Source organism: Alosa sapidissima, chromosome 24 (genome assembly GCF_018492685.1).
Source record: "Alosa sapidissima isolate fAloSap1 chromosome 24, fAloSap1.pri, whole genome shotgun sequence".
Classification (NCBI taxonomy): Eukaryota; Metazoa; Chordata; class Actinopteri; order Clupeiformes; family Clupeidae; genus Alosa; species Alosa sapidissima.
In genome coordinates, this window is record NC_055980.1 from 23893855 (window position 1) to 23921611 (window position 27757).

At 42.2% G+C, this 27757-nt stretch overlaps 2 protein-coding genes across 3 annotated transcripts; one reads left to right on the plus strand and one right to left on the minus strand.

Annotated features, from left to right (window-relative positions):
* Positions 1-2418: 2418 nt before the first annotated feature.
* LOC121700190 (inactive all-trans-retinol 13,14-reductase-like) lies at positions 2419-14899 on the plus strand. Of its 2 annotated transcripts, XM_042082996.1 has the most exons (12): positions 2444-2498; positions 2619-2944; positions 6363-6545; positions 8376-8617; positions 9841-10036; positions 10290-10487; positions 10904-11023; positions 11792-11930; positions 12188-12297; positions 13216-13382; positions 14104-14263; positions 14449-14899. In XM_042082996.1, the coding sequence occupies exons 2-12, from the start codon at positions 2788-2790 to the stop codon at positions 14607-14609; spliced, it is 1833 nt and encodes a 610-aa protein (XP_041938930.1). In that variant the 5' UTR covers positions 2444-2498; positions 2619-2787; the 3' UTR covers positions 14610-14899. The 2 variants fall into 2 exon arrangements, with proteins under 2 accessions (XP_041938929.1, XP_041938930.1); XM_042082995.1 differs by having other exon boundaries at positions 2419-2944.
* A 2975-nt stretch (positions 14900-17874) lies between these two features.
* LOC121700189 (inactive all-trans-retinol 13,14-reductase-like) lies at positions 17875-24235 on the minus strand. Its single transcript, XM_042082994.1, has 12 exons — positions 23885-24235; positions 22247-22477; positions 21729-21911; positions 20966-21207; positions 20630-20825; positions 20290-20487; positions 20027-20146; positions 19242-19380; positions 18943-19052; positions 18655-18821; positions 18188-18347; positions 17875-18041 (listed from the first exon to the last, which is right to left on the minus strand). Exons 1-12 carry the CDS (start codon positions 24039-24041, stop codon positions 17881-17883), a joined length of 2064 nt encoding a protein of 687 aa, XP_041938928.1. The 5' UTR covers positions 24042-24235; the 3' UTR covers positions 17875-17880.
* Between the last annotated feature and the right edge of the window lie 3522 nt (positions 24236-27757).

A 27757-nucleotide genomic window follows, 5' to 3' on the forward strand; every position in this document is an offset into this window, starting at 1 on the left:
TGTTGGTCTCGAGGGGCCATGCCAAACCATCCCATATCCACTCATTTGAGGTATAGCGCCACCTAGTTAAAAATGAAAAAGCAAAAACGAGGTGTAATCGCAGGTATCTTTGGCTGACATGTCACATACACACACGCATGTATGCACGCACACACACACACACACACATAAAGACACTCATGCACACACACACACACACACACACACACACACACACACACACACATAAAGACACACACACACACACACACACAGTACACAGTACACATGCACCTCACGCACAAACATGCACACACACAGGCACGCACACACTCACACGCATGCACAAACACACAGGCACACACTCACGCACACACATGCACGCACACACACACACACATAAACACACACCCCTACATGCACGCACCTACGCGCACACGCACACACATACAGAAGCACGCACACATATAAAAACAAACACACACTATGCACATACTCATTTACATACACAAAAATAGGAGTAGGAGATGGAGACAAATTGACAAGTGTGATTTATTTTTGTGGAGAGAATGTGCAGGACTGGGCAGCGGTCAGCGGTATTTTGTACCCATTTGCCCCCCCCAAAAAAAAAAAAAAATATTTAAATGATAATAATGACATACATCTAGTTTCAATAATCATAGTAATTTTAATAACGAACGCATTTTAATAAGCTCTTTTTCCTCTTTCCTTTGTAGGCAGATTCACTGCCTGTCTCCAGCCAATGTGGCCTGAACACGTATCATTCACGTTTAATAGCTGACCACCTTGTATGGTTGTCTTCATTGACTGGATATTCATGGGTTTCATCAGGTCCCTTTTCCACAGATGTATTAATCAAGCACCATGCACGTGCTGTCTTCATTCATAATATAGATGCTTGATTTTATACACCTGTGCATAAGCAAACACGTGTGTTCCTAAAGCATTTCCGGTGGCACAGAAAACAAAATTGAGCTTATGGTAACTTGAAAAAAATGTGAAAAAACAAGTTTTTAAAGTCAACATATTGTAGAGCATTACGCTAAAGTCCGATTCATTTTCATTTCAAAGTATCTGCATTGGTTTTGAACATTTCCTCTAGGAACAGAGTGCTTTCTCTTCACGTTGTCTTCTGGCTCCTAAATTTAATTCCACCCCCCCACCCCCCCACCCCTTCACCCCGGGATTACAGACTAGTTAGCCGTTTTTAGATAGAGATCGCGCAACATTCACAGGGAGTGGAGATGTCTTGTCTTTGTGCCGCATCGTGTGTCTAAAAACGAGGCGAATCATTGTCTGTTCACATACAATCTGGCATTTTGGGGAGCCAGGAGGCAGGACCAGCTAACCAATTAAAACGTGACGTGCAACAGGGGGCGTGTAGAGTGATAGGCGTAGGCCTATAACTTATGCGTGGGCCTTCAGATGCAGCAGTCAGGTGTGTGATTTTCAAAACAGTGGCGGGAGAACTCACATTTTTAGCACCCTACAAATTCAAGAGAAGTTGCTTTGCATCATAGTGCAGTACTATGTGTCGATGCTTATAATGTCAGACTCTTGCGCTTAACGTCTTCGGTCTTCAGCTTGTCTTCTTTCTCCTTTGTTGTTGTTGTTGCTCCTTCTGATCAGCTGATCAGCTGTTTGTGTTTTTAAATCTCCCAGTTGGTGGTTGCATAGGTAACGTCACCTAGACACCCACGCCCATGCCCCCCCCCCCCCCCCCCCCATTCCTCCGTCTTAACACATTTACACTGGTGACGGAATGAAACGCTTCGCCTTTATGTCTACCCTCCTTGGGGGTAAAATTGGCATGTGTCTAATAATAACGTCCAGCGTTCCGCCATGAAGCTGCACAAAAAGGCGACACATTACTCAGCTTAATAAGATAACGTATCACAAAGGTTTACTCATTTACAACTATTTACAACTGTTACATCATGATGGGGTAACTAGGTCCAGATTAGCGACTGCACCAAGGGCCAATGTTCACACACTGTTTTGTGCTAGTCTTCCTGTCAGCAATTTTTTTTCCACAAACATAAGTGTGGTTACAGACAGTCTACAGATAGTCAGTGTGCAGTACTGTAGGTCATCATAGCTTTCTCACCCTTGTAGTGTAACACAGAATCAGATACTGACAAATTATCCAATACTTATTAAAATGTTATGTGATCACAGAGGATGAATGCTGACAAGTCTCTTATCTTTATGGCCAGCAATTCTTCAGATGTTTTGAAAGGGATGTCTTCTGTTAAGTGTGACTGTATAGTGATTGTATAATCACTATAAGTGACTGTATAAGTGATTTATTTTAATTGGTCCGTTTTAATGGTCAAAAAAGTGCACAGGCCACACCCATAGGGCCATACAGTATAAGCGCGATGAGAAGCCTTCCTTTGGCAGTATGTCTCTCAGACAGTGAAACCCTTTGATCTTCCTCTGGCGTGCTCTCTCCACCTCCTTGCCTCATCTCTTCTTTCTGAAACCTCATTGTTTTGGTACCATCTAATTATACGTTTTAATATTACTTCTTTCTGAATTTGTTGTTTGTAAAACCTCCAATCTCCCTCTCTCTCTCTCTCTCTTTCAATTCCCTTCTTCTGCTGGTTCTACTTTAGTTGCTTGTTTTTTGTTCAACTCAAACTGAAACAACCGGTGTCTCTTCACTGAGCTGGCTAGGGTGCGTGCTTGTGTGCATCAGTTCTTGCTGTCTCTGTGTAAGCGCCTGCTGCTTGCTTATCACTCGTCTGTTGCGTGGATCTCTGGACCAGAGGCTTGGCTCTCAGCATGTGGCTGCTGGTGTTTCTGGTGTGGTCCTTGGTCTTCACCGGGGGAACCTACTGGTACCTCTTTGGGACTCGGAGCCCGTTCTCTCTGGAGTCAGTGCGGCCCAAAGAACCAATAGAACTGGACCAGAGGAAGAGAGACAAGGTCCTGAAGAAAGGTGAGTGGCTCTGTCTTTCTTCACACATAACATGGTATACTGGTGTATCTAAAAAATGTAATATCCTGGAATAGTTCATTTTTTTCCCGTAATTTGTTTCAGAAAGTCAAGTTAAGTCAACTTTATTTATATAGCACATTTCATACACAGAGGTCATTTAATGTGCTTTTCAAAAAAGTTAAACTTTCATATATTCTAGTTTGATTACATGAAAGTGAAATATTTTACGACTTATTTTTTTTTATCTTGATGATTATGGCTTACAGCTCCTGGAAATCAGAAATATATATATAAAAAAATATATATATATCAAAAAATAGGAATATAAATATATATCAAAATATATCTAAAAAAAACATATTGTATAATACAGAAATGTTGACCTGAGAAGAGCTCTAGTCAGCTATAAGTCAAAACACTGGCAAAGGTTTCCTGAGCCTTTCTGTGATTTTCAATTTTTTTTAAATGCACCTGTATGTGTTTAATATACACTACCAGTCAAATGTTTGGGGTCACTTTCCATTCCACTCCATTATAGACCGAATACCAGCTGAGATCAGTTGCATTGCTTTTTTTTTTTAATCAGGGCAGCAGTGTTCAGATTACATTACTGTATGTGCTTACATAATTGCAAAAGGGTTGAAAAAAACGATGCAAATGATCTCAGCTGGTAGTCCTAATAGAATGGATATTTCTAAGTGATCTCAAACCATTGACCAGTAGTGTATTTATATTCATGGCATGCACTAATAAAGTGTTGCATTTGCACGCATCGGTATGGACCCTATACAACTAGGCTACTTATTACAATCAACACAGTCATTTTTTAAAGTATATTATTTGGGCTTTTTGCCTTTATTCAGATAGGACAGTGAAGAGTGACACGAAGTGAGTAGTGTTAGATTCGGTAGGATCGGGAAATTATTCCACCCCACGCAGGTCGGACTCGAATCAGGGTCCCCGTGACTTGGGCCTGTTCATGGTATGGGTACTACTGACCCACCGCCCCATGAACGTCATTTTTATGTTATTAATCCTACATCTGTCAAAGGCACATGCTTTAAATGCTAGTCAAGGCACTAAACCGAAACTCGTCTGTGCAATAAAAAATGAATGCAAAATGTGGTTCTCCTTTCCGAACATCCGTAATACTATGAGGTGAGGTAAGGGCTAGGTCTGTCAGCCCTTAGTGACTTTAACTGTAATTAAAGCGACACCATGAACGAATTTTTAAAAATGTCCCTTGGCGTCAGTGCTCAACACCATTGAGAGACGGTAGGCTACTCAGTTTCTTAAAAACGGACTAAAAGGATCATTATCCTGCTCGATTAACAATGTCATAATCACTGTTTCAGTTTCCACTGCGCATCACGCGCTAAGTGCCTGAGGGGACACTCCAAAATTTTCCGAATAAACAGGACGCATTGGCGCCGCTCCCAGCACATCAAAGCTAACTCTAGCGAGCATGCAATATTCGTGAGAGGTTGATTCATCATACACCGTCTGTAGACTGGCTAGTCTGCATCAGTCTCTCTGCTGTCCTTAGCATAATCTCATTCTGTTCTGTAATTTCTCAAAGTTTAACATGGATTATAGCAAACTAAACACGCAGCCATGTCATGTATTGCATTGTATGTATTGTAACATCAGAAGCCTTTCTCTTAGCCCAACAACACAGAAGTCTTATCTGCTCATCCTATTTCTGTTTTTATTAGGCTATTAACTTCACACTTGTGCTCTCGGCCAAAATCCAAAGGATTAAGAAGCATATTAAAGAACAATTACACTATTTATGAATCTTTACTAGAGAGTGTAACCTGGAGATTCATCATAGTCACCTGTTCGCATGAAGAATGTACAGTAGCCTACCGCAATCACTTGTCTCTCACTTAGGTTAAACAACACAAGACATTACAATATTGACATTTTAAATTTCATTCTGGCTGGCAACATTTGGACTTATTATGACCGCCGCTTTTTCGCATGTCCAAATTTCCGTCAAGGATTCCCGGGACACTGAAAGACCGGGGTACACGAAACTTGATGGGCATGTAACCCCACATGGATAGCATGGAACCATCGTTTTTCGTTTTGATCTGTAGCCCCCCCCCCCCGCTGGACTGGACCCCCGAAAGGAGGGTAGGGTAGACACAGTTTTCTGTGAATATCTCGAGAACCGTAGGGTTTAGGAGGACCATTTTTTTTGTATGTTGATCTCAAAGGGCCATGTCAACCCATTCCATAACCACTCATTTCATGTATAGCGCCACCTAGTTAAACACAAAAAAGTAAAAATGAGGTGTTGTAATCGCAGGTATCTGTGACCTAACATAGTCAAAACTGCACGAAATTGGAAGTGTAGGATAATTATGACACCCTCTGAATGCACGCCATGTTTCGTGGAATTCCGTTCATGGGGGGTCACAAAATAAATTCATTTATGTTACTATACACCAACTGGCCTGTAGGTGGCCGGAGACAGTTTTCTGTGAATATCTCGAGAACTGTAGGGCCTAGGAGGTCCACCTTTTTTTTTGTATGTTGGTCTTAAGGGGGCATGTCAACCTATCCCATTACCACTTATTTCATGTATAGCGCCACCTAGTTAAAAATTAAAAAGCAAAACATTAGGTGTTTTCATCACAATATCTCTGGCTGACATGGTCAAAACTGCACGAAATTGAAAGTGTAGGACCCTCCGAATGCATGCCAAGTTTCGTGGACTTCCGTTCATGGGGGGCCTTACAATGAAATAATTTATATGTACATTTAGTGACCGTACACCAACAAGGATTCCCGGGACACTGAAAGACCGGGGTACACGAAACTTGGTGGGCATGTAACCCCACATGGATAGCATGGAACCATCGTTTTTCGTTTTAATCTGTAGCCCCCCGCTGGACTGGACACCCCGAAAGGAGGGTAGGGCAGACACAGTTTTCTGTGAATATCTTGAGAACCGTAGGGCCTAGGATGACCAATTTTTTGTGTATGTTTGCCTCCAGGAGTCATGTAAACCCATTCCATATGCACACATGTGCATAAATAGATACACACACACACATACATTCACAGTTATCCTACGTATGACACATACTCACACAGTAGACATATATACGCATGCATGCACATGCACACACACAGGCACATAAATGGTACTTGTTGTCTAGCAGATACCAGTGAGAATTGAGTGTGCATAATGCAATTGAGTGAGAATTAAGATAGTTGTCTTTAAAAAAATAAAAAATAACAGCGCAGAACATAAGGCTGACTTCTCCATTGATGACCAGCATACTGTGAGCCCATGTTTGACCCTTCGTCCTCCTGCTCCTTTGACCTCCTCCTGCGATTGTGATGATTTGTCTTTGTGTGATGATTGGTCGTTTCAAAGTGTCTCCCCTTTGTCTCCTCTGTGTAGGTTTCAGTCGGGAGAGAATCCCAGAGAACCTGGACGCCATCGTCATCGGCAGCGGGCTCGGAGGCCTGAGCGCCGCCGCGTGTCTAGCCAAACAAGGGAAGAGGGTTCTAGTTCTGGAACAACACGACCAGGCTGGTGGATGCTGCCACACCTTCGCGGAGAAAGGCTTTGAATTCGATGTTGGTGAGTAGGCCTACTACACGAGGGTTGTTGACTTAAGTTATGCTTGCTGTGCCTAGTATAGACAGGGGGAGGGTTATGGCCAACACTGTCAGGGGACCTCATACACTATAATGTCCAACATTACAACATTGTTTTTGTGACTTGCATTTGTCAACTACAAAATGTAAGTGTATAGGCCTATATTACAGTCAGTACAAATAAAATGTTCATTTAATATGGATCAATATTCTTTGTTTTAATACAGTACAGTAGAAACGACAGCGGAATGATACTCTGAATACACTGATGAATACTTAAAAACCAATGCAAGTTGGAAGTCAAAAATTCAATGTTGTTGAAACCAATTTTAAAGCTACCCTTATAACTGAATGATCAGGGAGAAATCAGGGAGATAACGGAATCTCAGGGAGAGATGTCTACTGAATTTGGATTCTTACAGAAATTGATAATGACAATAATTGGGGCAATAATAATGCAAATGATTGGGGCTGGCGTGGCCTACTGGTTAGCGCTTCGGACTTGTAACCAGAGGGTTGCCGGTTCGAACCCCGACCATTAAGAACGGCTGAAGTGCCCTTGAGCAAGGCACCTAACTGCTCGCCGAGCACCGCTGTTGTAGCAGGCAGCTCACTGTAGGCAACTTGCTGTTGCTGTTGTTGTTGCTCGAATCATAAACTGAGTTTTAGGGACTGACCATTCTAATAATACCTTGATAACCAACTATAGTCGGCGGAACAAAGAAAACTGAACTAGAGGGGAAAGAATCAAGATAGACACACCTACTAAGGTGGCCTCCTTAGCCAATCAGCTGCCCTGCTGCTGCCTCCTGCTGCCCATCTTTAAGTACTAAAACAATTATTTTACAGTTTTTTTCAGCTGTTTACACAGTAAATCTTAGCTTGTCACACAATTGTTGAAACGTGTCACTCAAACACCATAACCTTACACCAAATCTGCAAAACTCAAAATTCTCAGCCTTTGACTCAATTTTCAATTTCATAAAAAAACACCATACACAACTCTACCTAACACACAAAAATCTAACCGAAGTTACTCGATTTTGTTTTTCAAACACAACGTATCACTCATTACTTTACTGAACACCATCCGATTATGGTTTCGGTTTTCAATCTGTTCCTAGAGGATTTCCGGTTGAAATGTTCAGAACCAATGCAGATAGCCTACTTTGAAATGAAAATGAATCGGACTTTAGCGTAATGCTTTACAAAAAGTGGACTTTACGTAAAACTTTACATCTTTTTTATTTGTGTTTGTCCCTAAGTTACCATTAGCTCAGTGTTGTTTTCTGTGCCTCCGGAAATGCCTTAGGAACGCACATGTTTTTTTCTGCAGTTGAAAGGGTCTATAGGCCTATACATACATGCCCAACTTCCCCCCCTCCCCTCAACACACACACACACACACACACATACACACACATACACACACACACACACACACACACACACAGACACACTCATTCACTCACTCACTAACACTCACTTTAACTCTTGTATGGAAATACAGTATACATAGAAACCCATGAAAGACAGAAGAGTTTTAGGTTTTTTAGGTGTGGTGTGCATGATGTATCCAAAGTGTCATATTATGATAAAAGTGTTGATAAAAGTGGCGACATTATATGTTTATAACAGCTTGAATGTTGTTTGTCATTTTGTTTTTTGAGGCATTTTGCATTTTGTGTGAGCAGTAGTGGGATTTGTGTGTAGAGTTTTGAAAAATAGACACAGAGTTTTGTGTGTAAACAGTTGTAAAATACTGTAATGTGTTCATTTGTGTGTGTGTTTGTGTGTGTGTGTGTGTTTACAGGTCTTCACTACCTTGGTCAGCTGCACAAAAACAGCCTGTTGCAGGTGGCCTTTGACCAGATCACAGAAGGCCAGCTGGAATTTGTGACCCTGCCCCAACACTTTGACACCATCCACATTGGCCTGGGAGAGGAACGCCGCGAGTACAGTCTCTACACCGGCAAGACCGCCATGGAGGCACACTTGAAAAAGCAGTTCCCAGACGACACCGAGGCCGTCGAGAAGTTCTTCAAACTCATGAAGGTATGGGATGGGGCACACTGCCCCCTGCAGTCAGGGAATGGAAGTAGGGCACTGAGGCACTTTTATCAAAGTCCTTTTAGGCAATCCCTCCACTCAGCGCCCATATTGCAACGCTTTTTGGGCACTTATCGGGCATCTATTTCAGGCAGAACTGCGCATGCGCAAGGCTTCACGACACCAACCTTGCTCAAGCTGCGAGATCACAACATATGATTGTCACAATGTATTCACAACATACCACATGATTGGCACAATGATTACCACCTTTGGCGGTAGAAGGGGCGGAATATGTGTAGACGACAGCCATGTTTGTGTTACGAACTAACCCCAGTATACAATACAAAATATACATAGATTTTTGTATGTATACAGTGTATGTACATATGTACAGAGGGTAATGCATATACATGTCATAAATACTCTGTGATGTGTCACATTGTATTATTTCCTGAAAAGATCTTACTGTTATAAATGTAAGCTGATCCTCATGTAATGTTTTGCAGTGATTTATTATAATTAATGATTTATTCCACTTTTACATACTGTACATAGCTGCATACATACATACAAACAAACATATCGAAATACACTCAAATATTGTAGCTATGCCAAATATGTGCTTGTACATTCTAACTAGGCAAAAAAAAATTCTAGCTACAAATACCAGAATACATAGCCTGGCGTCGTCAGAAGTGTGCTCAGATGACGTGATGGACAGATCAGCAACAGTGCCTTGTCTATCATCGTACAAAGCCCACCCAGACAATTTGATTGGTCTAAACAGCTTTGGTTCGGGCATAGTTGCTCCTCAACGGAACAATTCCAGACCGAACTTCCCGACCTCAAATGTTGTAGGCGGGGCTAAGTTCGGCTGGCTTCCAGGCTACAGAATACCAGCTCTGGGCTTGATTTAGAAAATGGATTGAGAGTGTGTGTTTGTGTTTGTGTGTGTGTGCATGCGTGCATCTGAGAGTGAGAGATATACCATGCTATGACTTTGAAAGAGGGACACCTAGGGGAATATCCAAAGAAGATGATTTCAGAACAGAGACTAACCAGCTGGAATCTCTACAGTGTTTTTAGGTGGATTAGGTGTCTCGTCGAGTAATGCCTGTAAAGCATGTACTTAAATTATTATTATTATTATTGTTATTATTATTGTTATTAAATGGATAAATGCTGAGGGTTTTATAGGATCTTTTTGCTTGGTGTTGCCGCTGTAGATGTGTGCCAGAAAGACCCACTTGCTGCCTTGCCTGAAGCTCATCCCCCGCTGGCTGGCCCTCTTCCTGCTCAAGTCCGGCATCGCTGACCTTTACTGCAACATCTTCCGTCTGTCTGGCACCAGCGCCACCACCTGGGCTGACCAGGTCACCAGCAACAAGGACCTCCAGGTCATCTTCTCATACCTCTTCTATGGTGAGTGGCATTTCCGGGTCATCTTCTTTTTCCATAGCTTCCCAAAACTGTTGCATTAAAATGAGACAAATAGAAATAAAATAGAAATAACATTTGATTAAATGAATTAAACTGCACCATTGAACCATGTAGTATAACTGGGAAGGTAAAGAAAGGCTGCCATCACCCACCCCCCCAAGACACACACACACACACACACACACACACACACACACACAAACTCACTCACACACTCTCTCTCTTTGCCCTGTAGGTGTGCCTCCCAGGGACTCCAGCATTCTTATCAATGCCCTCCTCATCCACCACTACAAGCGTGGAGCCTACTATCCTAGAGGGGGCGCCAGTGAGATCCCCTACCACATCAGCAACACCATCCGCAAGTATGGCGGTGAAGTGCTGGTGAGAGCTCCGGTCACTCGAATCCTGTTGGATAAAGATGGCGCTGCCTGTGGTGAGTACTGGTCTGGATTGAGATGGCCCCTCTAGTTTAGAATAGATTACTCAGGGCTTGGCTTTCTCTTGTGACAACTCAGTCAGTCATCTATCTATCTATCTATCTATCTATCTATCTATCTATCTATCTATCTATCTATCTATCTGTCTATCTTAAAACATGAAACATGTATGCAAGTTACACATGGACCCTTTCAAGAGTGTTCCATTATCAGCATCATAGTTGGCCCCTTTTTAACATTCCATATGTTATCTTAATGCAGAGGAAGTAGATTGGGAACCAAATAGAACGTTCAAGCATTGTTTTTGTTTTTATTGTTGAAAGGGTCTGTAGAAAATCTTCATTTTACTTATTTGTAGTGATCTTTGATATGTTTTTCTGAATGCACTGTTTGTTGTGATGTGATTGGCCAGGTGTGGCGGTGAGGAAAGGCCAAGGGGAAGTGGAGGTGAAAGCCCCCATCGTGATCTCCAACTGCGGACTCTTCAACACCTTCAAGAACTTTCTGCCTCCCGAGGTTCACATGAAGCATGGTGAGTCATGGCATCTCTACCACATACAACAGGAAACAAGGAAAGGGACCAACAACAAACAATAGAGAGAGAGAAAAAACTAAAATGGCTCCGAGCGCTACTAAGCGCTACTGTTGTGAGTAATCACTTCAAACAAGTGCTCTTTTGTAGCAGGTGTGATTTGAATCTAAAAGGGAACAAAACAGGGTACCTTTTCCCCTTTTTTGAACAAACAATAGTGCTAAACCAACCCCCCCCCCCCCCCCCCACACTCCCATGAACACTGTAGGGAATTTTTATTCTGTATTTAACACTATAAAATTCAAGACGCAAGCTGAAAATGAAAGGAAGGAAGACAAGTAATAAACATACTCTACACTAGTTGCTACACAATACTGCATGATATACTTTGCTACACAAAATACATAGCCTGAATATTGGTGAAATTACCCTGAATAGGGGTGACATGGCCACTTAAAACAGGAATCCTATCAGGTTAAATAGGGAAGTATAGGCTACACATTTAGAAAAATGTTTCATTCCATATCCTCAATTCAGGATACATCATGAATATGTGATACATTGTGTCATGCAAGCTTTTCTCTTTTATTATTTAAAAATTAAATTAAATTTATTTAAATTAAATTATCTCATTTACTTCAGTTATTCTATAGAGGGTTACTTTCATCACTTGGTATGAGAGAAAGATTTACAGTTCTTCAAGCTTTGTGAATCAAGTTTTTGTATTTATTTAAACATAGTGAAAGGTAATGATCATTTATTTTACAGACATCCAGGCACGTCTGGACCTGGTAAAACCGGGAAGAGGTTGCTTCCTCGTATTCTCTGGCTTCCATGCCACCCCTGAAGAGCTCGACATTGGGTCAACCAACACATGGCTCTTCAGGAACAACGACATGGATGGATTGTGAGGACCTCTATGCAAAATACTTGAAGATAGAATTAAATTGATGAATGGAATTGAATGGACTGCAATCAAATTTGATCGAATTGAGTTGAATATAATTAATTTGAATTGAATTGATTTGAACTGAATTTAATTGAGCTGAGCTGAGCTGAGCTGAGCTGAGCTGAATTTAATTGAATTTAATTGAACCGAACTGAATTGAACTGAACTGAACTGAACTGAACTGAACTGAATTGAGTTGAATTTTCTGTTCACAGGATGGATAATTACTTCAGTTTGAGCAAAGAGGAGGCTCCTGACAATATCCCCATGATGTACTTCACTTTCCCGTCTGCCAAAGACCCGACATCTAAAGTTAAACACCCAGGTGAGACTACACACTCGGTATTAGCGCACATTGTGCTTCCTCATTGTGAGCAGTATTTATCAAACCAGCAGCTCTTCTGGTAACTAATCTTTCTCCGCCCTCTACCGCGATTTACGAGCATCCACAACTGATCGGCATACTTCAATCACAAGTGCAGTTGAATGAAGTTCGCTGATGACAACATTAAAGGACAATTCCGGCGCAAAATGAACCTAGGGGTTAATAACACATGTGTACCGAGTTCGTCCGCTCTCTGGGATATGTTTTCATGCTAATCGAACGTGACCAGTTTTACCACAAACCGCTAATTAGCGCTTTACGCTAGTCTTCGGGGCACACGCAAAGGAAAAAGAAATTGCTATTTCTATACCACTAACAAGGCTCAAAATAGCTCCACACTTCCACGGTAGTATAATGAGTGGCCTTACATGTAAACCGAAGCATTGAGAACTTTGTAAGTGTACAGACAGTTTATTAAAAAGATAGTTTAGAAACAGTACCGTTCACGTATACAAGCGGGCACCATCTTGGGAAAACAGTCACGTGACAGTTCAGCTCGCGTTGCTCCAGTCCAACGTCGTGCAACGTGAGCTGAATTGTCATCTGACTGTTTTCCCAAGACGGCGCCCGCTTGTATACATATGTGACAGTTTTGCGTGGAATTGCCCTAATGCGTCTTATTAATAAGGTGTTTTTTTAGAACACATGTGGGTGTTTGTGTAGGTGTGTGGGAGATGAATGGTATTTGTGAATGGCTGGATGGATATGATGTATATAGAATGTATAGAATGGCGTGCAACAACCCAGTAATTCAAAAATGTCTGCATGGCGCGCACATACGTATTTTATACAGTCCATGGCACATACGCACACGCACACACACCTCTGAGGTGCTAACTTTGATGCTTACCTGGGCAGGTAAAACCTGCATGACCATCCTGGCCATGGTGAACTACGAGTGGTTTGAGGAGTGGAAGGACACAACCGTCAGAAAGAGAGGAGACGACTACACAGAGTACAAGATGAGATTCGCCAACAATCTCTTTAACTGGGCCTGTGAGCATTTCCCCAAACTAAAAGACAAGGTAGGCAGGCTAAGTACATGGCAAATAGAGGGTCTTAAACAACTATAAACTAGAAAACAAAAATCAGCCACTATTGGTCAGCGAACATTGAAAGGAATTTCAACAATATTTGTTCTTTGATTCATTTATTTATTGTTTTTCCTTTAGCAGTCGCTAAGCGTCTTACTTATGTCGATTATATACAGTAGCAAGGGCCATTGTTTCCTGAAGCAAAAGAGTGTTAAGTGCCTTGCTCAAGGGCGCAGTGGGGGAAGCCGGGAATTGAACCCACAACCTTTTGGGCTACTGCATGCTATCCCAGCTCTTTACCCACACATACACAGGACCCTGGATCAGTTAATCTATTAGTCTCTAGAATTAGTGTCCATCAGCAGTATTCTATCAGCACATACTAACTGCAATATGACAGAGTGACCTTGACCTCTCATGTCAGAGTGACCTTGACCTCTCATGTCTGTCTGTGTATGTGTGTCATGAGATCAGACACTTCAGGACAGATGGATACCTAATTAGAGGATAGAATATATTAAAAAGTGAACTCACCCCCCCTCACTTCAGACTGCATGCTTGTCAGCTGACTTGCACCATTTGAGATTAACTGAGCTACTACTAGTAATGACTAACTTTTTACCCTAATGGCATGATGTCCCCTTGCAGGGTTTCCAAGTTAAAATCACAACTATACATGCTGATGATTATTACTGTCTGTCCACCCTATTAGCTGGTGTACCAGGAGGTGTCCACCCCCCTGTCCAACGCACACTACCTAGGAGCACACCGGGGCGCCATGTACTCCTCCGAGCAAAACCTGGCACGCTACGACCCCATTTCCATGGCCAAGAACCGCTGTGACACACCCATTAAAAACCTTTACATCTCAGGTAAGTGTGAGTATGTGTGTCAGATGATTGTTCTGGCTGTGTATATGCAAGTGTCTGAGTATGCATGCAGAATCTCATTACGTCTGTACAGTACGGCTGTGTATTTGCATTGGTCTAATGCATGTATTTTCTCCCTCCCTTTTTTCCCATGTCCCTTCCTCCCTGTCTTTGTGTGTGTGTATCAGGTCAGGACGTGTTCAGCTGTGGTATTGCGGGGGCCCTGCACGGTGGGCTGATCTGTGCTTCCATAGTACTTGGTCACATCCTCTACGTCGACCTCTTGTTTATAAAGAAGAAACTTAAAAAGAACAGCGTTGTTCAGGCGTTGCAAAAAATGTTTTGTTAGTCGTAATCGTAGTTGATAGCCTCTGGCCAAAAATCGATCTCAATGCCTTAATCAGTACAGTGACAGGGACATTGTGCTGTAGAAGATGCCGTCCTTCGGATGAGACGTTAAACAGGGGTCCTGACTCACTGTGGTCATTAAAGATCCCATGGCACTTATCACAGGGAGTAGGGGGTTCCCCACTGTCCTGACTAAATTCCCAACCTAGCTCATTTAGTCTGGCCCCCTAATCATCCCCCAGTGTCATTGGCCCATTCAATCTGGCCCCCTAATCATCCCCCAGTGTCATTGGCTCATTCAATCTGGCCCCCTAATCATCCCCCAGTGTAATTGGCTCATTCATTCATTCCCTCACTCTCCGCCTCAAGCTGGTGTGTGGTGAGCGTTCTGGCACAAAATGCCAGGTGGGTGCTACACATGTGTTGGTGTTGGTTAGTGAGGTTCCCTCTTCCCTTTAAAGCGCTTTGGGTGCCTTGAAAAACGCTCTATAAATGCAATTTGTTGTTGTTGTTGTTGTTGTTGTTGTTGATGAAGGTGATAGTAGTTAACTTAGAATTATTGTATAGTCTTGTGGTCTAGTCTAGTAAGTCTAATACTAGATTTGACAAAAGACCCCTCTACACTACCAATGGTAGTTACGGTAACTATAACGTCATGAGCATCCACTCTGACAAATAAAAGATAAGCCTCTCCAAAATATTCACATTCATGTTCATTAATGTGATGCCTAAGATTGTGGTGATGTTGGTGCCTAAAATATGATGGATTACTATCTATGAGCAAGACCACTATTTAAAATTGTAGTTTCTAGTTATCATTATTTTTAGCAGCATGTTGGCAGTGTGGATATGTATTAATGACTTTGAGTGCTTAACTATTATCATTGTCATATTTTGTTTCATGCGGTTTAAATGGAAGGGACACTAATGGTTTTCCTATACCTTCTCATTTGCCCAAAAAGAAAAAAACATATTGTATTGTTGATACAATCTTTCCTTGTACATGACTTTGTGAAGTATTATACATGTAGCATTACAATTTGATTAGGGATTATCAGAAATGACAAAACTGTACCAGTTTTGTGAGTGTGTAAATGGCTGTAGCCAACACTAGGTAGTGGCAGGTGAGTTGGCTAAGTGAATTGGATGATGTTGAGGTTATCAGTGTCATTTAAATACCTTATTTGCTAAATGTGTTTTGCATGGCAATTTAGTGAAAACATTTGGGTCTGGGTCTGAGGGAAACTGAGAATATCTTCCACGAAGTGAACATTTCAATTCCATGTCATTAGGTCAACATTTCCTCTCAGATTGACTGGTTTATATGGGCTGTTAGTGATGCTATTTGTTGATATTTGAACCAAACACCAAACAAAACACACCAGACAGCAAGCTCACCGCTCCTTTCAGGGGGTGCAGGTTTAGGGTACAGGTCAAAGCAGAGCTGCCAACTCTCACACAATGAGAGTGAGATTCATTCATTTGATTGGCTCCACGCCCTCTTACACCAATCGAATGTGTGAGGGTTGGCAGCTCTTCGTTGATGTCCAGTGTGGGGAAATTTCCAGTTATTAGACTACACTTTAGCTGTTAAATGTCTACTCGGGTTGTTGTTGTCCAACATTACAAAGATGGTCATTACAAGGAGTTATTTTGCGTTTTCTCTTGTCCATGACCTCTGAAGTCAACCGCCTTAGGGAGTCTGGAGTAATAACAGCCTTCTTATAATTAACTTTATTTATCACGACAGCTCTTTTTTACTTTCATGTTATGTAATCCATCAAGAATACCCTGTGTAGTCCTATAAATAACGATAAGACTTTGTTTACGACAGTCTTGCTGCTCTTATGCTCGTCTAGGATGCTTGTGTGTTTGTAACCTACTGTATCTCCGGCATTGTGAATAAAGCTTTGTTCTCTGCTGTATGGTCAGCTTGCCTGTGTGTTAGTTTTTGCCTCTTTGTGGATTACAGTTCAGGACTGGATGCAAAGACAATTCTCCCATCAAATTAAAGGCACCCCCCCAACAAAAAAAATAAATCAGTTAGAATGGCTTACAGTACCTATACAGCCTTGTGGTGTGGTGTGGTGAGGTGCGGAAAGCCTGGGGGAGACAGTGATGGATAAGGCTGAGGTTCAGGGTAATAGACTCAGGGGAGATCACATGAGTGTCATAGACAACGAATGCAACACACCCTAAGGGTGCTTTGCACTAGTCTTGATTAACTTCACATATACAACAGAACCATGACCGCCATAATTGTGTCCATCATTTTTATTGATGTGCATTGCAATAACAGTGTCGATGAGTCATAATGTATAAATGTAAATTTCACAAAATATATACAGACAAATTCACACAGAATGTTGAAATACGTTGAGTCCTAAAACTGTCACTCATCCTTATATTCACACAATGGCTACATGTAACACCAGGTACTGCTTCACACCCAATCAAAGTGCTGCCACCACATTCATAAACCATCCGGCAATGCATTTGTGCTATGGAACATGAAAGAAGATGTGTGAAAATGATTATCCCTATGGGACAATAAAGACTCTATCTATCTATATATTCTCTCACAAGGGCAAACTTTTAGGTAATACAATCTGCTCACAGTCCTCACACAATGCAATGTTATGCACCATTATGCACAATATTTACAAAAAGTTCAGGAATATACAAGTATATACAAAATAGAAGTAATGGATGGAGGTAAGAATATGTTTGAAAACAACAATATGGACAGAATTGCACAAAATATGGCATGCCTCCAAAACATGTGAAGGTGACACATCATGTCACATTTTGTGTAGTTTGTATCATCTACTGTAATAACAACACATTGCCACACATGTCTTGAGGTATTGACAGATGTCAGTTGCAGTGCCATCATTGAAAGGCCAGATTTTTATATTAAAGGTTAAAGATATTCACTAAGGTGTCCTTACTCTGTAAATGAGTCATAGTCAGCTAGGGGTGATGTGCCTCTCAGAGGCCAATATAAGATTTTACACAATTGTTGAGTTATTGCACAAAAAACGCTTTACACTTACTTGACCTCAAAGGCTGCAAACACAAGGGGACATGCCGATAGAGGCCAAAAACCCTTATTGTCTTTATCGGCCATGCTGAGCAACAACTAAGGGAAGTTTCAAAGATAAAACAAACAAAGCAACTTGACAAACCCTACATAACTAAGCTGCGCTTCTGCAACTGTCTAACTAAAAACAAAAAGAAAAAAAGGAAATGATAAAGTACGAAAACCTCAATTAAAAAATCAATTTTTGTAAAGTGCGTAAAATGCTGCCCCCCTTCAGTTTAATCTTCATCATGAAGAGGTCGACGTAGAGGAGGTGGCCCAACACTGTGGAGGCACAGATCAGCCCGCCATGCAGGGCCCCTGCAATACCACAGCTGAACACGTCCTGACCTGAAACACACATAAATAGTTTAAAGCACCAATGCAAATACATAGAGATACAGACAAAGTAAGATTTTGCACACAGACACACACACTTACATACAGACAGATCCAATTACGTGAATACAGACAGACTCACAATGACACTCCCTTACCTGTGATGTAGAGGTTTTTGACGGGCGTGTCACAGCGGTTCTTGGCCATTAACACTGGGTCAAAGCGTTCTAGGGTGTGCTCGCCAGAGTACGGGGCCCCCCTGAATGCTCTCAGGTAGTGCTCATTGGAGAGTGGTGTGGCTATCTCCTGGTACACCACCTGAACGGGGTGACAGACAGAAACACAGAAATGGGAATGATAATTATTCTCTATGGTTGTGATGTTGACCTGGAAAAAAACTCCTCATGAAAGTAGGATGAAAAGAAATGCCCAAAGTGAAGGATGGTGAATTTACTGTATCTGTTCTATCTATTGTGTCTTCCAAGTGATCTATCATTAGAGCTCTTGTCTTGGTAAAAGTCATGTTAAAATTCCTTCCATAACTCACAGAACCAAAATTAGTATTTTCAGTTTCCTACTTCATGGTTTGTAAAGACTGTGTACTTGCCATGCATCCCCTGCTCACCTTGTCTTTGATCTTAGGGAAATGCTCGCAGGCCCAGTTAAAGAGGTGGTCAGCGAATCTGTTCTTGTACTCTGTGTAGTCGTCTCCTCTCTTCCTAACCGTTGAGTCCTTCCACTCCTCGAACCACTCGTAGTTCACCATGGTCAGAACAGTCATACAGGATTTACCTACCAAGATAAGCAGGACAGTTAGCATCACAAGAATGTGGAAGCTTGTATTAGATGCAAATCAAATTTATTTCAGCAGTGGGTCCTTAATAATGGGTGAATATGATCTGGGCAGTCTCACCTGGGTGTCTGATCTGTGATGAGGTGTCTTTGGCAGATGGGAAGGTGATGAACACCATGGGAACATTGTCAGGGGCCTCATCTTTGCTCATAGCAAAGAATTTATCCATCCTGAGACAAAAAGTTCAATTTAGTTCAGGTCAATCTAGTTTTATTTTGTTAATTCTGGTCCAATTCCAGTTCTAATTCAATTCCAGTTCATTTCGTGACAAATTAAAGCTTAGTTTTTTTCTGGTGGCTTCACTTTTGACAGTGTTTGAGAGTGTCCACACTTTTGCAAGCACTGGTCAAGGTACTCACGATATGTCTATGTCGTTTTCCTTGAAGAGCCATAAAGTGGTTGGCGTGATGTCGAGCTCTTCAGCAGTGGCATCGAAACCACAGAAGAGGAGCACGCAAGCTTTGCCAGGTTTCATCATTTGGGCACGCGTCTGGATATCTGCAGAAGATAAAAATCATCCCTGTTCACTTTGTTTCAAAAAAGAGATGTTTTTATTCAAGATTCACTTTGTTGTCCTACAATATATGAGGGGCAGTTGTGGCCCACTGGTTAGCACTCTGGACTTGCAACTGGAGGGTTGCCGGTTCGAGACCCGAACAGTGGGCCACGGCTGAAGTGCCCTTGAACAAGGCACCTAACCACCTGCTCCCCGAGCGCCGCTGTTAAAGCAGGCAGTTCACTGCGCCGGGATTAGTGTGTGCTTCACCTCACCGTGTGCTGTGTGTGTTTCACTAATTCATGGATTGGGATGAATGCAGAGACCAAATTTCCCTCACGGGATCAAAGTATTTATACTTACACTTATACTTATATGTGGGAAATGTGTCTTGGACTGCCACTCATTCTGCAGTTGTGTGTCTACAGTATACAGAAATCTTCTAAATACAAACATGTGTATAACATGTACAACTAGTGGTCCATCCGACCTACTGGAAATCCAATTTTTTTGCCTTTCCTTGACATGTTTTTGTGTTAGAGTCAGTAATTGGTGTGGTACAATGTCAATAAGGAATAAATAATACTGAATGATGGTTGTGTCTAAGGTCTTCCCTAATTGTTTGTTGTGTAAGTTGACATGACTCACCATGTTTCATCTGAATCTGAGGAGGCAGCAAGTACTTGAAGGTGTTGAAGAGGCCACAGTTGGAGATCACGATGGGTGCTTTCACCTCCACTACCTCTTGGCCCTTCCTCACTGCCACACCTTGACATTCACATAAGATCATAAGAAAACATGTTAGATAAACAAATAATTGACTTTCAGTGAGTCATAAGAGAACAAGACACTAGAGAAAGCCCTGAGTGATCTATTTTAAAGTAGATCTTTCAATCCAGACCAGTACTCACCACAGGCAGCGCCATCTTTATCCAAGAGGATTCGAGTGACCGGAGCTCTCACCAGCACTTCACCGCCATACTTGCGGATGGTGTTGCTGATGTGGTAGGGGATCTCACTGGCGCCCCCTCTAGGATAGTAGGCTCCACGCTTGTAGTGGTGGATGAGGAGGGCATTCATGAAGAGGCTACAGTCTCTAGGGCGATCACCTATGGGTGAAAGAGAGAAGGAGGGAGAGATGAGATCAAAGGTTATTAGCCTTGAAGAGCCAAATGTGAAAATAACTATACGAAGATGATCTGCTGCTTCTGCTGACCATAGTAGAGTAGGAGATAACCTGGAGGAACTCACCAATGAAGAGGTAGTTGAACATGAGCTGGAGGTCCTTGTTATCGGTCAGCTGGTCAGCCCAGGTGGTGACGCCGGTGGTGGCCAGACGGAAGACAGAGGAGCAGCGGTCAGCGATGCCGGACTTGAGAAAAAAGAGGGCCAGCCAGCGAGGGATGAGCTTCAGGAGGCCCAGGTAGAAGGTCTTCCTGGCAGAGACCTACAACAACAACAACAACAACTATAATAAGGAAAAACTTACATTGCTTCAATATTTGAAATAATTAAAATACTTTTTAAGTGCATTACAATCCAACTTCTCCTCCCTGACTGCAGGGGGCAGTGTCCTCCATGTCATACCTTCATGACTCTGAAGAACTCCTCAACAGCCTTGGTGTCATCTGGGAACTGCTTCTTCATGTTGGCCTCCATCTCGGTCTTCCCGCTGTAGTAGCTATACTCTCGGTGCTCCTCCCCCTGACCAATGTGGACGGTGTCGAAGTGCTGGGGCAGGGTCACAAATTCCAGCTGACCCTCGGTGATCTGGTCAAACGCAATCCGCATCAGGCTGTTCTTATGCAGCTGACCGACGTAGTGCAGGCCTAAACACACACACACACACATAAACACACACACACACACACACACACACACACACACACACACACACATAAACACACACTTTAGTATGTCGTAAGAGCATAGAGAAAGAAGTGTGGAAAGAGTGTAGTACCCAAAGACAGCCAGAGGGTGGCAGCAGGTGACCTGATTGACTGACTAACCCACACTAGTGGAGGTGTGCCTATAAAGGGGATTCCCTGCACTCTATTACAGGACTACCACCATCTCCTTTCAACTGGTGAGTGACCTTCTTCCTCTGATCATACACTGTTCCTATTTAATGAGTTGTTGAAATTAATTAATTATTCATTAAACTCATGACCATATCTGACTAGTGAGGAAGTTTAAGTGGCCACACACTACATGGTCGTACACGTGGATTGGACTATTGATTCTATAGCTGCAACCCCACTGGATGTTTAGGTGTTTAGCTATCCATAATGTGTTCATATAGTGCATGTACAATTTAGATTAGCAACCCATTAGTAGTAGGCCTACTCACCAACATCAAATTCAAAGCCTTTCTCCGTGAAGGTGTGGCAGCATCCACCAGCATTGTCATGTTGCTCTAGAACCAGCACCCTCTTCCCCTTTTTGGCCATACAAGCAGCCGTAGTCAGGCCTCCGAGACCGCTGCCGATGATGATAGCATCCAGGTTCTCAGGGATTCTCTCCCTACTGAAACCTACATGGAGGGAGACACATGTGTAATTGCAGTTGGCCTTTACAGCCAGTTTCAGTCTCGCTATTTTTTTACAGCTGTGTATCAGAAAGCAATACAAGAAGGGAATTAATTGTCAGGAAGACCAAAACCTTGTCACAGCTACTTCACAATCTCTCTCTAACATAACACACGAGATAAACACAGTTCCAGTATTCAGTCACACAATAAACAAATTCATACAATCCCACACAATCATGCACTACCACAAACTACAAACATAAATATTCAGTAGACATATGGTTTTCAAATGGTAATTTAAACATAAATAGGACATTTTTGGGGATTTGACCTCTCACCTTTCTTCAGCACCTTGTTCCTCTTCTTCTGGTCCACTTCTAGTGGTTCTGTGGGCCGCAGTGACTCCAGAGAGAACGGGCTGGGCTTCAGAAACAGGTACCAGTAGGTTCCGCCAGCACAGGCCAAGGACCCAGACACCAGAAACAGCAGCAGCTTCATGATGAGGGTCAAGCTTCTGATCCAGAGACCCACATAGCAGACCAGTGACAGACAGCAGAAGCCTCCAATAGCTGAGAAAGAGATGAAGAACAGTTCAGAAAAAGAGGAACAGCTGTCAGATTTCATTTGACTTGCTGCAGTAAGCAAATAGAGAGGTTGAAGAAACAGCAGCGATGAGAATAAAAAATATTTCACTAAGAGACAGAATGTTAACGAGGATGTTTTTATCATGCTTTTCGCCAACTAGAGATTTGTGCTGTCATATTTATTTATACAGCACCAATAACAGTGTCTAAAGCAGCTGAGGAATTGCAGTAAAAAGATTAAATATTGTCTCCCTCCCTCACTCCCTCAACAAATTCTCTGGAAACAAAACACAATTGGTCAATTATGCTTGTGTCATGTTTTCCAACATAAAATCAGGTTGTTACAGCAGTAAAAGTACAACCTTATAGTAAGTGACGGTAGGCTATCCTTAATGGTGATGAAAAAATCTACTGACGAGTAGTATGAAATAGAATATGAACTTTGGCCTTGTGCAGCTTTGTTTTCATCATACAGCAACTTTGCCTGGTAAGTCACAATCTTAATCCTACCCCCATGAACGGATTTGTGGGATTCCAGTAATCAGGTTATTTACTTAATCTGTCAGACCGGCCACATATGATTGTAAATTACAATAATAATTACATAATAATACATTGGCTAATATGGCTGTGGCGACCTATTACATTATATCATCCGCCTTATGGCTATTGGTGCTAGTCTGAGCCAGAAGGAAGATGAAAAGGGTGAAAATGTTTCTCTCTCTTTGTCTTTGTGTGTGCTTGCCTCTTGTGATTGCAGTTTACAGACTTACAGACAAACAGTAGTAGCCTGAGAACCAAACTGATATGATTTGAATTGGCTCTAACTGATCGTCCTGGCAACTGGAACCACCATAATCCCAGGAACCAATCACAACTGCTTATCCAGTATGGGGCAAGCTTTATACGATTATAAACAGAGGAGCTTCTTTGAAGTACTTTTGTACACAACCAATGACAGTGCTGATGGTGTCAATATTAAATGACACATACATGTATTTCCTTTGAAAATGAACAACTGCGTTTAAAACCTTTGTTGACAATAAAGAGGTTTTACCAGTACTTCCAAAGGAGTTTAATGCACCAGCCGAAGTTTAAGTTTTAATGCTTGTTACGGTCCTTGGAAATTGAAAATGAACTATGCACAAAACAACAGTGCTTTATTCTGTGATTTACCAAAAGACAGTAAGGCCCGTACGGTTTGTACGCTATACTAACGACTATGTGCATTAACTAGAATCTCGTCTTTTTTCAGGAAGGCCTGTGAAAAGCTAGTCACTGCTAGTCAACCCTTCTCGAGATAAAGACATGAGTTTTTCTTTTTCTCTCTCATTCCCTCTCTGTCATGACACATAATGTGCAGTTGCAGATATAAACGTATGGGTCACTCACCTTTCAGCAGCAGCCTGTTCCTCTTCTCCTGGTCCGGTTCTAGTGACTCTTTGGGCCGTAGTGACTCCAGAGAGAACAGGCTCGGCTTCCCAAACAGGTACCAGTAGGTTCCCCCGGCACAGGCCAAGGACCACGCCACAAACATCAGCAGCCACATGATGAGATTCAAGCCTCTGGTCCAGAGATCCACACAACACAGCAGACCAGTGACAAGCAGTGAAAGCTTCTAAGAGCTGAGAGAGAGAGATAGAGAGAGTGCGAGAGAGAGAAAGAGAGAGATGCTGCAAAGTTCAGCAAAGAGGGTTTACTGTTGAATAGCAGTGAGGAAAAGTACTGCTAGCTTCATTAGTATTGCTTCTCTGCCTTCCTGTCTGAGAGAGACTGACAGTGGCTGCCTTTTATACCAACCTCATCCACTCTGGGTCGTGTGGGAGGGGCTTGTGCACTCACATTATTTGATACAGCACCAGAACCAACAAACAATGACCAGTGTAGAACATTGATCAGGTCAGATTAGCTAAATAATCTGGGGGGGTCAGACATTAGTCCTCTTAGTCATGAGCCAGTCTTGGCCCCATAGAACGCCATGTGGCAGACCTCTGGTTCACAGTGTGATGATGTTGTTTGGTCATATTGCATGATACCCAACAGGCTTGCAGTTCCAGAAGGTCAGGTGACAAAACAGTTATATAATGACAAAGTAGGCTATGTTCCACCTGCCCTCCGAAGAAACAAAAAACTGCAAGAGCTCTTTTCCAAAAAGCTATGAATTCATTTTTGAAAACATTAATGAGATATGTTATTTAATTGTGTAATAATAACAATAAAAATAATACATTTTATGTAAAGGCGCCTTTCTTGGTACTCAAGGACACCATACAGGGATACATATAACATTTAAAAAGCAGCAGAAAATAATAATAAAAAATACAAACAATATTTCAGGTAATATCAATAAAAGTGCAGTTGTGGTGTTTTGATTGAGTAAACATAAATCAAATAATCATAGCCCAATTAAAGTTCCAGTGAAATAACTTGGAAAACAAAATTATATATTATGGTTGCTGAGTGACATTCGAATGAGTCGACGGTCATATTCAAAATTAAGAGACCACTGCAAATTTGAATATGTACCATCAACTCATTCGAATGTCACTCCGCAACCATATCACATCATACCACATCATAAAAATGTGCAGTGATCTCGTAATTGTTTCTAGAGCTGTATATAGTAATCAGCATTACATCTGTTGAGTCTTTGGAAGAACATTTGCTGATGCAGAATTATGACCTAGGCCACTAGACTGTAAGACTAAAGTGGATGCCAACAAACTGCAGAAGTAGGCCATGTCATGGACCAAAAGGACAAAAGACTTGGTTGTTCTTATTGCCTTAGCACTATCCTTCCTTTGCACCAGTAACTCAGTTGGAAACAGTTGTACAGACGGTGAGAACGCACTGACCCATACCCTAAATGAGGCTGAGTGGCTTACATCTGGTGGTATCCAGAGTACCGATACTTGACATCTTACACTGCAGCTTATATTGGGCTGTGTGTGGCACCCCATCATTATGCTTTCTGTGAACTCTTTGTCCAAAAGACCTTCACGCTTACTGACCTTATTGCTATTTTTACTATTTTCATTAATGTTGGCTTACCAACTTATAATAACTGTTTACTGTTAATTTTAACCAGGTTCATATTCTGTAATTCACTTTGGAGAAAAGTGTCTGCTAAATGCTAAATAACCATAACCGACGCTAAATAACCATAACTATACAAGGATACAAGGACGTTTATTGTCACATGCATATAGTTACTGGAAGTAAGAAATGCAGTGAAATTATGTCTGGTGTCAGCCTATTTGTGCATTTATGATATACACTGGGCCTAAATTCTTCCAATGAAATGCTTTAATGACTTAGTTATGCTATTGTGTGCATATATGTTTATATACACCAGGAGTTGCAGGTCATGTGTAATGCATTTGGCAGTCAGTGTCTGGAGAACTTTTATTATGTAATACTTTCATTGACCAGCAGGTGTCCTTAGCCTTCCACATCAGCCTGAAAAGTGAAGCGTGATGACTTGACTATGATATACTTTCAACAGGCTATGTATTACTGTAATTCATTTACTGTAACATCACAAATTGATAATATGCTGTTAAATGTTCAGACAGACAGCAGAGGTCGAAAACACCCAATATCACCTTTTTGGAACCATTGTTTTGGCCTGTGCCAGTTTGCTTACTGTAACAGCTGAAGCTGCTATAGACACCAAAAAGACTGATATAATGTTTTTGTGGAGCCGGTAGTAGATAGATAAATAGATAGATAGATAGATATATCTAGATATATAAGTATAATTATGGGGACAAAATGGAGAAAAATGTAAACATAGTGATATAAGAATTATAGCAGCAGTGCAAGGATAGCTTTGCAGTAATATGGTATCAGCCATTGGTCAAGTATGATGTGATGTTAGACCACAGCAACATATGGGCTAATATAGCCAGTAAACAGTATAGACAGTGTAAGCAGTAACACAGTGGGCTAGTGGACAGTCAGTACAGTCAGAGGTCATGGAAGTGTAAGTGTAGAGGGAGGAGTGGAGGCAGATAGACTGCAGAGAAGTTGAACTCTCCTCTTCCTTTAAGTGAAGCATTGAAGAGTTGTGTGGCCCTGGGGACAAATGACTTCCTCAGTCTGTCAGTTGTGCATGGCAGTGAGCGTAGTCTCCAACTGGTCAAGCTCTTCTGCTTTATGATAGTGCTGTGGTGGGGAGTGTATGAGTCATTGTCCAAGATGTTGATTAGTTTGTTCAGGGTCCTTTTGTCTGATGTTAAAGTGATGCACTCCAGTTCAGCTCCCACAACAGAGCCAGCTTTCCTTACTAGCCTGTCTAGTCACCCAGCATCCCTCCTCTTAGTGCTTCCTCCCCAGCATACCACAGCATAGAAGAGGACACTGGCAACAACAGACTGGTATAACATCCAGAGGAGCTTGCTGCAGATGCTGAAGGACCGCAGCCTCCTCAGGAAGTACAGCCTGCTCTGCCCTTTCTTGTAGAGTGCTTCAATGTTGACTGACCAGTCCAGTTTATTGTCCAGATGTATCCCCAGATACTCAAGTGTTTACCACCTCCACATTGACTCCCTCAATGGTGACTGGCCTGTGGAGCTCCAGTGCTGCTGATCACGGTGTCGGAGAGGCAGTTCTTCAGTCTGACGAACTGTGGCCCTCTGTCAGGTAGTCTGCAATCCAGGATACCAGGTGAGCATCCACACCCATCTGCAGGAGTTTTTCACCCAGTCTGAGGGGTTGGATGGTGTTAAAAGCACTGGAGAAGTCAAAGAACATGATTCTCACAGCACTTTTCCCCTTGTCTAGGTGAGAATGTGTCCTGTGTAGGAGATATGTGATGGCATCGTCCACGGCCACTTTCTCCTGGTATGCAAACTATAGCGGGTCTAGTGCATGGCGTACTTGTGGTCTGAGTATCCCCAAAACCAGTCACTCCATGGTCTTCATCACGTGTGATGTTAGAGTGACTGGCCTGAAGTCATTGAGCTCACTTGGGTGTGGCTTCTTGGGGACGGGGGATGAGACATGATGTGATGTGATGTGACATGATATGATGTAATAGGGCCTAAAACAGACTGCACGCCAATGCATTTTGAGCAAATTTTGTGTTTCAAATATTCTGAGCTTCAATGCAATGTTTTCCATTAGTGAAAACGCACACACCGCCATTCTTTCTGTTAGTTAGTGTTGCAATCTGAGCCCACGCCAGAGCTATCCAGGGCAGCGGCTGAGTTGTGGTCTATCTGTGAGCCATGTTATGGATCGGCAAATTGGACATGGGCGGTT

Coding starts and splice junctions, on each gene's coding strand:
- LOC121700190 (XM_042082995.1), top strand. CDS start 2,788: ATGTGGCTGCTGGTGTTTCTGGTGTGGTCCTTGGTCTTCACCGGGGGA. Junction 6,546..8,375: donor AGGCTTTGAATTCGATGTTG/GTGAGTAGGCCT, acceptor GTGTGTTTACAG/GTCTTCACTACCTTGGTCAG. Junction 8,618..9,840: donor AGTTCTTCAAACTCATGAAG/GTATGGGATGGG, acceptor TTGCCGCTGTAG/ATGTGTGCCAGAAAGACCCA.
- LOC121700189 (XM_042082994.1), bottom strand. CDS start 24,041: ATGTGGCTGCTGATGTTTGTGGCGTGGTCCTTGGCCTGTGCCGGGGGA. Junction 22,478..23,884: donor GAACAGGCTGCTGCTGAAAG/GTGAGTGACCCA, acceptor TCTCTTTCTCAG/CTATTGGAGGCTTCTGCTGT. Junction 18,042..18,187: donor CAAAAACCTCTACATCACAG/GTAAGGGAGTGT, acceptor TGTGTGTTTCAG/GTCAGGACGTGTTCAGCTGT.